At 37.5% G+C, this 14,213-nt stretch overlaps 1 protein-coding gene and 1 non-coding gene across 2 annotated transcripts in view; one reads left to right on the top strand and one right to left on the bottom strand.

Annotated features, from left to right (window-relative positions):
* FBXO22 (F-box protein 22) overlaps nucleotides 1-5,647 on the top strand; it is a 19,152-nt gene extending 13,505 nt beyond the window's left edge. Inside the window, exons 6-7 of the mRNA XM_004687592.2 lie at nucleotides 1,206-1,371; nucleotides 3,913-5,647. Of these exons, the coding sequence (XP_004687649.1) occupies nucleotides 1,206-1,371; nucleotides 3,913-4,330 (584 nt within the window). The 3' untranslated portion in view covers nucleotides 4,331-5,647. The remainder of the gene's footprint in view (nucleotides 1-1,205; nucleotides 1,372-3,912) is intronic.
* Nucleotides 5,648-5,942: 295 nt separating this feature from the next.
* The window catches only part of LOC101619239, a 33,029-nt gene continuing 24,758 nt past the window's right edge, over nucleotides 5,943-14,213 (bottom strand). The window contains exon 4 of the transcript XR_001145713.1: nucleotides 5,943-6,692. This is a non-coding gene — a transcript (uncharacterized LOC101619239). The remainder of the gene's footprint in view (nucleotides 6,693-14,213) is intronic.

The following is a 14,213-nucleotide window of genomic DNA, read 5'->3' as shown; positions in this document are numbered from 1 at the left end:
GGCTTATCTCACTAAGCATGATCTTTTCCAGCTCCATCCAAGTTGCTGCAAAAGACATGTGTTTCTCTTTTTTGGTTGCTGAGTAATATTCCATAATGGAACAACTTTTAATAATGTTTTAGAGGATGTCATGAAAGTATTGTCATGACCTTTTAAAACTTTCCAAATTAATGGTTCACTGTGTAGAGAATTGAAAATATTCTCTTGGGATGTCATCATTTGGTATAAGTCACTGGTCACTCAGTCCCACCTTTGTCCTTATTTCTGTTAAGGATCTTAGTCTTATATTTTGTTAGAAAACTTCACTTCAGGGTTATCAATATGGGAGTTATGTGGTCCAGTTAGATATAATGCTGGCAAGATCTCAAATTGATATGACTGCAAAAAGGGTACCAGGTGAAAGCCAGGAGCTGGCAGGGTCGTTGCTGGAGCCCCTGTTTTTCTTGTTAAGACTATGCCAATTCCTAGTGGTAAGCTTTTTGTCCACATATCCAGAATTGCTCATGGTTTGAAATGAATTTCCATATCATTAATTCACCTCTATCTTCTGTCTAGAAAATGTAGATAAGGCCTGTTTTATAGTGGTTTATTAGGTTCCTGGGCACCATAAGAAACTTAGTGGCTGAAACCATTGACAATCTGTCACAGGTCAGGGAGCCAGAAGTCTAAAATCAAGGTGTAAACAGGACAGCACTCTTTTGAGACCCCAGGAGTGAATCTGTTCTTGGTCCCTTCATCTACTGGTTGCTGTCAACATCGCATCTGATTGTAGTTTATCTCTGTGTGTGTATGCTGTAGGGAGATTTTTCATATTATCTAGGACCAACTTAGACATTCCCAATGATCTCATCTCAGGATCTTCAACTTTTATATCTGCAAAGACCCTTTTCCAGATTAGGTAACATTTCTAGTTCTAGGGCATTCACTTAAATAGCTGCCTTCTTATTCGCATTGTGTTGACTTACTAGTTTCTAAACAGCCATTTGATATTTTTTTTTATGAGGAAAAATGTTGCAAAGATTTTGAATAGTTTTAAAGCTTTCAAGGGAAAGTTGACAACTTAAGCACTAAAATGCATTTAATTAGGATTGCAAGTGGTTAGCAATAACATTTTTATTTTGCAGGCTGTATAAAAATGCTTTTTAATTAGGTTTTAAAAATCTGTTTTATGACTGACTTTAATTCTTGCTGTTCATTTTTTGCAGGTCTTTTAGATAACCCTGAACTTCGAGTGGTCCTTGTTTTTGGCTATAATTGCTGTAGGGTAGGAGCCAGCAATTACATGCAGCGAGTAGTCAGCACATTCAGTAACATGAATATCATCTTGGCTGGGGGCCAGGTGGACAACTTGGTGTCGCTGACTTCTGAAAAGTATGTCAAATGTACTTCAGACTTCTGTGCATGATAGAAAATGTTCTTAAGTTTTTACTTTGGGTCTTTCTTAAAGAATTGCTAAGCTGACAGTTCACCTACTTTTTTTTTTTTTTTTTAAAGATTTATTTATACATACAGAACTGGGGTACAGGCCAGAGGTGTGGTGGGTGAGAGGACTCACCAGAGACAGTGGGGAGCAGAACAGGCCAACTGACAGAGTACACTGCTGAGGGGAGCAGTGGGCAGGTCAGGAGAGGTCTGCCGCACCATGTGGGTCAGCTCCCTGGTTGGAAATCAAACTCACGCTGCAGTGGCTTCAGAGAGTTTCATAATGTGGTGCTTTAACCCAATGCACCACCAAGGAGAGCCCTCACTTAATTTTTTAATAGCTACAGGCTAAGAGGCTTACTCAATATAATCTACTTGAATTTGAATAGTGCAATTCATATAAGAAGTTATTCTTAGTTGGATGCACACTCTTAAAACCTCAATATTATCTGCTATTGTCTACATTATCTACACAGCTCCCTTGACAGCTCCGTACTCTTTGTAACGTTAATGTCACTTCCCCTCTAACTCTCTCTCCTCTAAAGGAAATGTATGGTTAAACAGTGAATCTTTGTGGTTAAAGAATCTCAGAACCTCTAATATGCTCATGGAGTTGGAAATCTGAAGAAGGAATACTATTACTATCAGTGGTAGTTCAAAATTCATTTATCCGCAGAACCTTTTTTCTTTGAAGTACCTTGCAGGCATACTGGAATTACTTGGCACACATTTTGAACAATTCTGTACTAGATCTTCTGAAAGGCCTTTTAAAGCTCAGAAATTGCAAGTTTTTGACTTGCTACTAATGCTTATGCATTCATTAATATAAATAATCCTTTCTACTCCCTTTCAATTTTGATTGAAAATACAGTATTCTGAGTTTAAGCTAATTAGTAGGTATAAATGTCATTTGCTATAAATTGCCAATGGCATAAACATAGATTATCAGAAGCAGGAATATGAGAAGCCCCTGTGTCCTCGTTCCTCTACTCCCCAGATTCTTCCTACAAACACTTAATCTTTGTTTCTTACTATATTTGCTTAGTGTTTGGATCTAGCAAGTAGTGTCTGCCAAACCATTGTTAAATCATCTAAGTTTTGATCTCCTGCCAGGTAGATCCAGGGATCCTTATTAAAATCAAGATCCCTGGACTACCAGTGGGGGGAAAAAAAGCCAAGTGTATTTAACTTAAAGCAACAGAACATCAAACATTGGATTTCATGCATATGTATACCAGCTCTTGCTAGTTAATTTATGTTATTTCTCCTCTTTGCTTTAAATTATATACTAATAGCACGGTAGTGCTTTAATATATATTTACTTCTGAAATGTCAATGTGTTTTTCAGACAAAACGTCTGAGATGGTAGCCTATTAGTATATCATTTAGTTTTTATTATGATAAAGTACACCCCCAATCATTATTTCTTAGAGGACTCATTCATCTTTATATGTCATTGGGTAAGAGAAGCCAGTAAGTAAATAAGTGTTCCATTGTAATCAAACTCCCCTCCCCCCAAAAATAAAATCTTTGAGGCAAGAGATTGATGTACTACAGTTGTACACCAAAGAGGAAACAAAAGAACAACAGAGTACTTCAGAAGATGGACCCTGACCCTCGGGAACTGGTTTTGCAACTAACTAGTCTTATTATCTTAGTCACTTCCACTTCTTAAATTTTGATACGCCAGTATAATCTTAGATTATTATTTAAATGTAAGTTACTTTTTTGTCCCTCCTTCATCACCCTCACCCCCACCATGGGTGTTCACTGAGTTAGCTTTATAAATTTATTGACACTTTATATATTTATATTTTTTTAGTGAGGATAAAATATTTTAAAATAAAAGCAGGCCAGTAGAAATGAAAACATGTTTTTACCTCCACATAAATTGAATTCTAGGATCAAAGGATTAAATAAGACATAGAGCAATATAATTACATTTACTTTTAGAGCAAACAACATAAAGCTAAACATCTGGAGTTATAGGTTCTTAATAAATCTATCCACTGTGATTGAATTTTAGTATTTACCTTTTAAAGAATTTGACAGCTGGAGTAGGGGGTGAGATACAATGATGATAGACTGAAAAGTTTGGTACCAGACTATACCAAAAGTTTCATTTAGTGGAGCCTGTCATGTGTGTGAATAAAGTAAGGGAATGATAACGGTAATGATACTCTAATGTTTAGAAAACCCATGCTGGATTTTAACAAATCATTGTTGAGATGCATTTGCTGCTTTGTATTTGTGACTGAACAGGTAATTTCTTACTTCTCCATAGATCTGCCTTCTAAGTTGTTTTAAAGGTACTAGTTTTCAGTAATTGAACTTTAATCTTTGTTCCAGTCTTGTTGGGGAGGGTGAGCCTCAGACTAGCTGCATGCTGCTAAGGCAAGCAACTCCCCACCAGTGAGTCCGAGAATTTCTCTCTTCTTTTACCATGAGAAATATACTGCCTTCTTTCTAGTTTCTAACTGAATTTTACAGGAACCCTCTGGATATTGATGCCACTGGTGTGGTTGGACTGTCATTTAGTGGGCACCGAATCCAGAGTGCCACTGTGCTTCTCAATGAGGACGTCAATGATGAGAAGACTGCCGAGGCCGCCATACAGCGTCTGAAATCAGCCAACATTCCAGAACAGAACACCATCGGCTTCATGTTCGCATGTGTTGGTAGGGGCTTTCAGTATTTCAGAGCCAAAAGGAATGTGGAGGCTGATGCGTTTAGGAAGTTTTTTCCTAGTGTTCCTTTATTTGGCTTCTTTGGAAATGGAGAAATTGGATGTGATCGAATAGTCACTGGGAACTTTACACTGAAGAAGGGTAATGAGGTGAAGGATGATGATCTGTTTCATAGCTATACCACAATAATGGCACTCATTCATCTTGGGTCACCTAAATAAAGCCACCTGTAAAGGGGATTTCGTATATGTAATTTTGGAGGCTCTGCCTTTTCTAGGAAATGGAAACTTGGGATATATGTATTTCAGACAACAGTACCTTTTTATGTATGTTTTGTAGCTTTGACTCTCTAAAGATTTATGTTGAAATTGTTTTTTAATATATTAGATGAAGGACAATTTTGTACATAAGGTAATACAGACCCAGAGTTGAGAACTTTTTGTATCAGATACAAACATCCTGATTATGTCTATTGTACCATAAGTAGCTGCTATGTTACAAGACTTTCAGTAGTCCTCTCCACGGAGACTGGAGGAGGGTTCATCTGTAGGGTGGAGACTGAAGACATTCATTCCATGACTACCTCTGAATTGTTAGATGATCTTATAGCAGAATCATGTAGATGTTTTTCTCCCTTAGTAAAGGAGAAAAATATGCAATGGCATCATTCTCTACAATTTTTTAGAAACTAACATGTATTGACTTTTTACTAATTTGGTAAAAATTAAAGGACTATTTTTGTTTTAGTACTCTAAAGTTGCTTAGTCAAATAAATTGCCTAATCGGTATTTTAGTACTTTACAAGGAAAGAAAATTTCTTTTTCCCTCAATAAAGAAATTGTTAAAAGGAAATTTTTTTCTCCACCTAGTTCTATATGGTGAATTGGCAGACCAGACAACTATGTCACCTTATTTTGGTTTGGCTATTAATAAAATATACGTCAGAAACTCAATTCAGATAATGTTTTGTATTTCATTGCTTTTGGTGAGTGAATAAAGAAAATAAAGCAATTATTCAGAAACCAGGCTAGTAGGTATCAATTACTACATTCTGGCTATTCTCAGTAAAATGATTTTTATGTTTGGGTTTCAATTATACAGAATTTAAATGAGATTAGTGCAGAGTACTAACATCTTGGCTTTTCATATAATGAGAGAACTTTAGATATTTATCCAGGAATATGCTTTCTAAAACAAACATTGCATTCTCAGTCTCCCTTGCAAATCACTTTTGCCAGTGAAATGTAAAGGGAAATATGTAGTGATCAAACGCTGTGATTGGTTTTTGCTCTTTCTTGAAAACTTACTATAAATAGGCTATGAAGCCCACTTGAACTCTACGTTAGAGACAACACTATCGTGGAAGGAGAACGAGAGGAGGCTGAGTCTCTCTACTCTTGGTGATGTGCTGCCCTAACTAGCCTAAACAGCTTTACCTCCACAGGAGCTTACTAGACAGAACAGAAATGTGGATTTCTGTCTTGCCTAAGCCATGTCCCCCTCCACCCTCACCCCTTCTTACAGTTCAGATAACCATATGCTACCTAATACAATGTAACTAATAAATGGTATTTTTTGTAATGGTCAGTGCTTCCAAGAATTCACTAGCAGACTTGTAAGTATGACATTCTGTTTTTATATTTTTATGACTTTACTATTTACCTCAAAAAATTTTCTCTTGCTATTTAATATTACAAAATCTTTTTTATGGTTATTCTGTATCTTAGTTTCCCAAAAAGTTCAATCAAAAGTTTGCATAGAACTTTTAATCTATAAACATTTAGATCTTCTATTAATTTTTCTGTTAGTCAAGTAAACTAATATCTCAAAATTTGGATTCTTGGATATGCTTACATAGCATAGGAGGGATATTTCATAAACTTCCTTTGTCCCTGATGTTATCAGAGTTGTTTGACTAGTAAAGGGATTTTGAAATTGAAAATAGTAGCAAAACAAGCCTGAAGTTCAAAGGATTATTTTTTTTTTTTTTTCAAGTTAAGGCCATTTTACCAAAGGAGTTAGCTAGTAGCCATTCCACAAAATACTGGAGAGTGACATAGGGTTTCTCAGAGGTCAGGCTTCACAGTTATGAACAGTATATTTAGCCTTAGCTTGTAATCTTGGTATAGAATATAAAGGGGAGAAGAGGCTGAGTAAAGAAAATCTTGGGACTAAAACCAGTAGTAGATACATTGTACACAGTTACATAATCTACATTCACCTATACTGATAAAGGGAATCCAGTACTCTACTGTACAGATCTCTCAACTTTGCTTAAACCCAGATCACTGGCAAATATGCTAGCTTCTTAACCTAGTAAAGGAAGCCATGTAGCAAGTTTTACTATATGTAAATACAAATTTAACACAAGTGAACACCAAAAAATGTAAGTCCAATATCCAAATCCACAAAAACTTAGAAGGAAAAAACCTGCTCTTACAAACAGTGTGGACACACAGTGTAACCTAGATTGACTTTACCATACATTTTCATAAAGACGCCAAATCCTTTTGATTGAACATTGTGAGATTAGATAACTGGTTTGATTTTCATTTGTAGAAAATGGGTATGAATCTGCGAGTCCTAAAATAATAAAGCTATATATTAGTAATAACATCCTTGTTAAATGAAGGAAATTAACATTTATACGCTAAAGGATATATTACCAGAAAGTTATTTTAATATTGGAGCAATAGAATAGATACTTGTGTAACATACTATTTGTGTTTTAGACATTTCATTTCTACCCTGTACCACAATTAATTTATAAGAATGTTACCATAAAGGAGAAAACATTAGCAGAAGCAATGCACTTCATTTAATTGTGGATATAAGAACAGGTGGAGCATTTTCATTTTACAAATAGTTCGTGTAAGTTATTCTCCAGTAACTATCACAACCAGCAAGATAATGTTCATAATTACAAGGAATTGGAGGAAAACATAACTCAGTGATTTTAAATGTAAATGGCCAGATTGAGACATTTGAGACCAAATGTGACTACCCAAAATTCAGTTACCATACAGATAACCTAAAATTTCTACATCTTGCCATGACACCAGAATTGCAGATAGGAATAAAACGTAGTTGACCTGAATGATGACAGCAAAATGGTAGGCGAAGATGCACCAATCTCTTGTCTCCCATAGAAACATTAGAAGAAAAAGGCAGGGACTTCTCTGGTGATCTGTGGGCTAAGTTTCAGTGCTGTCACCACTGTGGCCTGAGTTTAGGCCAGGAAGCTAACCCATTATGAGCAGCAGACCTTTCCTGTCATGTCCACTGCTCCCCTTAAGCCATGTATTTCAGTAAAATCTGTTCCTCTCTCCATTGTGTTTCTGGTGAATCCTCTTACCTACCCCCCGCATCTCTGGCCTACACCCCAGTTATATGTAAAAAAAAAAAAATTTAAGGCAATTAATTGCCTAGACCAACTTTGTTCAAACACGAGATAACAAAGTTTATAGTGTCCAAGACAGTGCTCAGTAATAAAAATTTTAAAATGGTGGGAAAGCTTTTGAACCTTTTAACTTACCTTGTCCCACATCTCTCCAGCACAGTGTAAAGTACTGACTACTCTTAAAGAGCAATAGTCTCAATTCCCTCAAACCAGAAGAATCTGAATAGGATTTAATTGCAAGTTACTGTATCTTTTCTGATGTCCAACTCATAGTTAAAGGATTTGGCTTTGCATAACTTGAGAATCAAGCAGGAAATGTGGCAGACACTGCTTATAAAAGTAGTAAAGTGACTACAGACTGAAATTCCTGGGACAAAAGAATACATGGCTAGCCACAGAAGACCCAGAGAAAAAAGAGTTTATATCTCTTGGATTTGGACACTTAAAATAGCTATTTACTACAGAGGGATTTAGAATGTCACATTTCATGTCCAGGCAAAAATGTATGCTCAGAAAAGAAGAAATACCTTAAGCTTTTACTTAAGCTAGAAGTCTGTTGAGTCTGAAACCTAGACTCAACAAGCCTCGTACTGGAGGGATGTCCCAGCAATAAGCTAATATGAACCTGGTGAGGAGGAGGTGTGTAGCCAGAACTAATCATAATAGTGAAATACTCAAAAGAATAAATAGAAACTGACTATGAGCAAGTCACACATTGAATATAATACACACTAAGGTATGCTCAAATAATGCAAGTCAGGGAAATGAGCACAAATATTTACAGTAATTATTTTAAAAAAAACATTTTGAAACAAAAAGTGCAGTAAAGGAGTTTAATGGCATATTTGAGCAGGAAAAAGCACAATTTGAAAACAGCACAATTGAAGTTACACTATCTGCAACTTCAGGGGCAGAAAAGTAAACAGATTTGTTAGACACCATCAAAAGCAGAACAAGGAATGCATGTGGTGTGCCAGAAGCAAAAATGAAAACTTAATAGAGATGATGTTAAAATAATGGCCAACAGCTTAGAATCAAGACATGAAAGTACATATCAAGATAATGTTAAACAGGATACACTCAAAAGGGATGTTCATAAAGATACACAATCAATGTGGTAAAAAAGGAACTCTCCTACACTGCTAGTGGGAATGCAAACTAGTAACAACCATTATGGACAGCTGTTTGGAGGTTTCTCAAACTGCTAAAATGGAGCTTCCATATGACCCAGCAATCCCACTCCTATCTACCCAAAGGACACAAGAACATTGATTCAAAAGGACACCTGCACCCTCATGTTTATTGCTGCTCTATTTACAATAGAGAAGACAAAATCAACCCTAATGCCCAAAAGTAGATGACTGGATTAAAAAGATGTGGTACACGGGGGGGAAATAATAATGAACGACTATATACCAGAGACATTTTATGGGGGTGGAGTGGGGAATGTGATAAAAAAATGGGGGGGGGGGTTGGGTAGGAAATGCACAGGACTATATTGATGGCACACAGGTAAAATGGTGATGGGAAGTCCACAGGGATTACAACTGAGGTGGCAAAAGGCACAACATGATGTAAAAACAAACAAATTTTTTTAAAAGTGTACATATGGGCCCTCCCTGGTGGCACAGCGGGTTAAAGCACAGCACTAAGAAGCTAAAGCCAGTTCCTCATGAGTTCAATCCCTGCTCCGGTGGTGGTCCACATGGCGTGGCAGACCTCTCCTGGCCCGCCCGCTGCTTCCCTCAGCAGTGTACCTCGATCTGCCTGTTCTGCTCCCCATTCTGTCTCTGGTGAATCCTCTCACCATCCCCGTGCCTCTGGTTCTGTATGCACAAATAAATAAATCTTAAAAAAAAAAAAGTACATATGCACAATGGACTATTATTCAGCAATCAAAAAAGGTAAACTCATGCCTTTTGCAGCAACACGGATGGAGCTGAAAGGGATCATGCTTAGTGAAATAAGCCAGAAAGAAAAATACCAGATGGTTTCACTCATTAGCATGAAGTGTAAGGGTTCCGGGGGGTGGGGGGAGGCAATTGTAATAAAAAGATGAAAAACAATGAACAACTATATACCAGAGACATTTTATGAAGGTGGAGAGGGAAATAGGATAAAAAATGGAGTGGAAACGTTGCATGGGGCTATGGTGATGGCACATGGGTGGTGAACTAGTGTTGGGAAGGTCATAGGGATTACAACCGAGAAGGAAAAATGCACAAAATGAAGAATGAATAAATAAAAATCTAAAAGAGCATTTGATGAATATTCTTTGGTAATGTTGCAGGATTTCCTCATAGATGAATCATGGGGGAAAAATACACAAACTATCCAAAGAGAAACTTCAAAACAGCAACAATGAAAAGGCACATCATATCAAAGATCAGATTTCTCATAAGAAACTTGAGACCAGTGGCAATGGTATGATATATTCAAAGTGTTCTTCAAAAACTAAAGGGCGAAATGAAAAAATTACCAGAAAAATAAAATTTGATTTTTATACACTGGACCTGTTAGGGGGAAGGATGTCCTGAAAGAACTCTACAGGTACAGGTTTTGTGAACTTCACCCCCATTCCAGACACCAAAACTACGAATCCCAGCAATACCAGAGGGAGGAGTGCTGGGATATGGGGCAGGATTAAGCAGCCATTTTGGGGTTTTGGGAATCTAAAACTGGAGATGTTGGACTGAACCCAAAGACAGGCAACCCTGTTCACATTGGTTTGCCCTGTAACAGATCTGCTCTACAGGTAATGCTAACTGGCTTTCCTCAGTTTGGAATTATTTAAGAATAAAAAAATTTAGTAAAGGTATATACATGGGCAGTTAAAGATGCTAGTATTATGACTTTGATGATTAACTACAAATGTATAAAAGTACATTTGTCTAAGTTTTCATACATATGACTGCTTAAAGATGTAATTTTTGTGATCAATAACTAAAAGGGGGTAAGAAGAGAATTATAGAAGAGCAAAGTTTTCATATGCTTTTGAAATTTAGGAAGTATGAATTAAAATTAGTGGTACTACTCTAGGATGTTAAATGCAACCCTCATGGTAACCACAAAGAAGGACCTATTCAAAAGAAAGTGGACAGAGAAATAAAATGCTTAATTACAAAAGGTCAAGTAAACACAAAGATGATACACAGAAAATGAGGAAAACAAAGAATAAGGCATTTAAAAAAACAGAATAATGACATTTAATTGTTGACACACACCTGAAACAAAGTTATTTCAATGTCACACTAAAAAAATTTTTTTTTAATGAATTAACTACCAATCAAAAGACAAAGACTGGTGAAATGGACCTTAAAATATGATCTAGGGCTCTCCCTGGTGATGCAATGGGTTAAAGTGCAGCACTATGAAGCTATCCAACAGCCACTACAGCACGTAGCATGAGTTCTATCCCTGGCCAGTGGGGTGTCCCATGTGGCACAGCAGACCTCAAATGACCTGCCCACTGCTTCCCTTAGCAGTGTATTTCAGTCAATCTGCCTATTCTGCTCCCCAATCTGTCTCTGGTGAATACACTTACCCTGCACCTCTGGCCTGTACCCCAGTTCTGTATGCATAAATAAATATTTTTATATAAAATATCTAAATACATGCTCTCTACAAGGGACTGACTTTTGATACGAAGACATAAGCTTGAAATTAAGAAAATGGAAAAAGATTGATGCAAATAGTAACCAAAACACAAAAGAGATGGCCATATAGTTATCAGACAAAATAGACTTCCAGAAGATTACCAGAGACAAAGTCTACATTAATGAAAAGACTTATCAAACATGTAAGAAACATTTACATATTTAAATAATGTGCCCTTGAAGTAAAATAACAAAGCAAAACCTATGGGATGACAAAAGTAGTGTTAATGGGAATTTATAGTTGATAAAAACACTTAACTAAAAAAAAAAAACCTCAAGTTTACAATTTAAGAAACTAGAAAAAGAATGACCTAAACCCAAACCTTATAGAAGGAAAATTATCAGTGAGCTATCAAATTTGAGAACAGAAAAACAAAAAAGGAAATTCAAACCCTCTGAAAAGATTGACAAAATGAACAACTTTTGATTAAATCAAGAAAAAAAGATTCAATATAGTAAAGGCTGAATAAAGTTGGGGTGGGGAACAGGTACTACTAACAATTCTACAGAAATAAAATAAACCTATAAACTAGAAAGGAGTCTGATTCAGTAGTCAAAAACTTTCCAACAAAGAGAAACCTTGCTAATGAATTCACTGGTCAATTCTGCCAGATTATTTTTTAAGATTTATTTATTTATGCATACAGAATTGAGTTACAGGCCAGAGATGCGGAGGGTGAGAGGATTCACCAGAGACAGAGTGGGGAGCAGAACAGGCAGATCGACAAAGCACACTGCTGAGGGGAGCAGCGGGCGGGTCAGGAGAGGTCTGCCACGCCATGTGGTCACCTCTGGGGCAGGCGGGGACTGAACTCATGCGGAAGTGGCTTAAACTTCTTAGTGCAGTGCTTTAACCCGCTCTGCCACCAGGGAGGGCCACTCTGCCAGATTTTTTTTTTTTTTTAAGATTTATTTGTACATACAGAACTGCGGTACAGGCCAGAGGCTCAGGGGTGGTGAGAGGCTTCACCAGAGACAGAGTGGGGGAGCAGAACAGGCAGATCGAGGAAGTACACTGCTGAGGGGAGCAGTGGGCGGGTCAGGAAAGGTCTGCCACGCCATGTGGTCACCTCCAGGGCAGGCGGGGATCGAACTCATGCAGAAATGGCTTTAGCTTCTCAGTGCAGTGCTTTAACCCGCTGCACCACCAGGGAGGGCCCACTCTGCCAGATTTTTAAAGAAGAAATAATACCCTTTCTCAAATCCCCAACAAATCCAAATGGAGGTAACACTTTCTAACATATTCTATAAAATCAAAATCAGACCATGACAATGAGTCCCAGGGCAAGGTGGGGTTAATTAGGTAGCTTCAGAGACAGTGCAGGCAGGGACTTCAGAAGAGTTAGAGGGTTTTGAGATAAGGACAGTAAATTCTAAAAAATGCTAAACAAAACATACTCCAGAGATGAGGTCAGAAAATCTAGAAGGACTACACTAAGACAGTAAAACTTGAGAGAATAAGATGTTGGACATCGGAGATAAATGCTAAGATAAGAGCTGGGACTAGGAGAAAAGAGCCCATCACAAAATAGAATGATGAGATTTTAGTATAAAGTAATAAAGTTTACCCCCATACACAGGCCAACAATGGCTCCCGTGTCCCTCCCAAGTACGGCTGACCTGGAGTCCTTACTTTTTTCCTTTAAATAAACTACTTTCTTAAACAAAGCTTGTTTCTCTCTGCTTACTTACCTTAAGTGTCTGCAAAATTCCCATTTACAGCTTAAGGGGACAAAGAGTAAATTAACTGCACCCTGGTGTTAACAACAAGAAAAGAAAGCTACAAGCATTTTTTGAAGCAAATATCCTAAAGGCAAAATGTTTTCCTTTAGGATAGCAAACTGAATTCAATATGCAATGAAAGCTGTCTACACTATGACCAAGTACATTTATTCTTGCAGTACAAGAATGGTTCATCATTTCCTATGTTAGCAGAATGAAGATGGGGGAAACCTAAACACATTCACCTATGCAGAAAAAGAATTTGACAAGAATCCAACAGTTTTAAAAATAATAACCAATAACCCAGGAGGAAACACAGTAAAGACAATCTAACAACAAGCCTCATACTCAATGAAGAAAGAATATAAGCTGTTCCTCTAAGGTCAACAACAAAACAAGGATGACAATGAGAGCATTTTTAAATTCAGCATAGTAAAAATCCTAGGCATAACAAAGAAAGAAGTTAAAATTATCTCTGTTAATAGAGTACATGATCTGGGCCCTCCCTGATGGTGCAATGAGTTAAAGCACATCACTATGAAACTATCCGAAGTCACTGCAGCATGAGTTCGATTCCCCACCAGGAGGGTGGTTTTGACATTCTAGGATCTTCTTGTGGTCTTCATCCAGTTTTAGCATAACGGTAACAAGGAGCTGGGACAAATGGCCGTGTGAATGAGTATGCCAGTTTTAGCATAACGGTAACAAGGAGCTGGGACAAATGGCCGTGTGAATGAGTATGCCATTCATTCAAGTATCTCTCTTCCTGCAAACCTGGGCTACTTTGCCATATTGTGTCCTCACAAAACCTGAACTCAGTATGCTTCTAGATGGGCATGGATTGGACACTCGTTCTGTCTTAGCTCTCTGGAAAGAGATGATATTCCTGAAAATTGAGGATGCCTTTTATGGTTCTTGCTGCTTGCACATCAGGGATGGCCACAAAAGGGCAATTCAGCAAAGCTGAATAAAAGAAGAAACTGTGGCAGAGGGGGGAACATGAAAACTTCATATTACCGATTGTTCAGTAAACAAAACTTTTCTTTAAAAAGATTTTATGAGCATTCATTTTGTAAGGGCAACCACATATTAGGTAGCAAGACAAAGATCAACAAATACATGAACACTGAAACTATACCAAGTATCTTATTTGAACATAAAAACATAAAACTGAGCCCTACAAAGGGAACCTGCCTGAGGCAGCAGCTGCAGGCTGCTCAGCAGCCTTTTCTCCCAGCCCTGCTTCAACCCTGGAGATAAACTGAGACAATTCAGCTAGGGAGGGGAAACCAAATCCTGGGAAAAGGCTGCAGCTCAGAACCAGAG

This window comes from Condylura cristata, unplaced genomic scaffold (genome assembly GCF_000260355.1).
Source record: "Condylura cristata isolate star-nosed mole 26May11 unplaced genomic scaffold, ConCri1.0 scaffold00023, whole genome shotgun sequence".
Classification (NCBI taxonomy): Eukaryota; Metazoa; Chordata; class Mammalia; order Eulipotyphla; family Talpidae; genus Condylura; species Condylura cristata.
The sequence above is the reverse complement of the archived record's forward strand: the minus strand, read 5'-3'. Positions and strand labels throughout refer to the sequence as shown.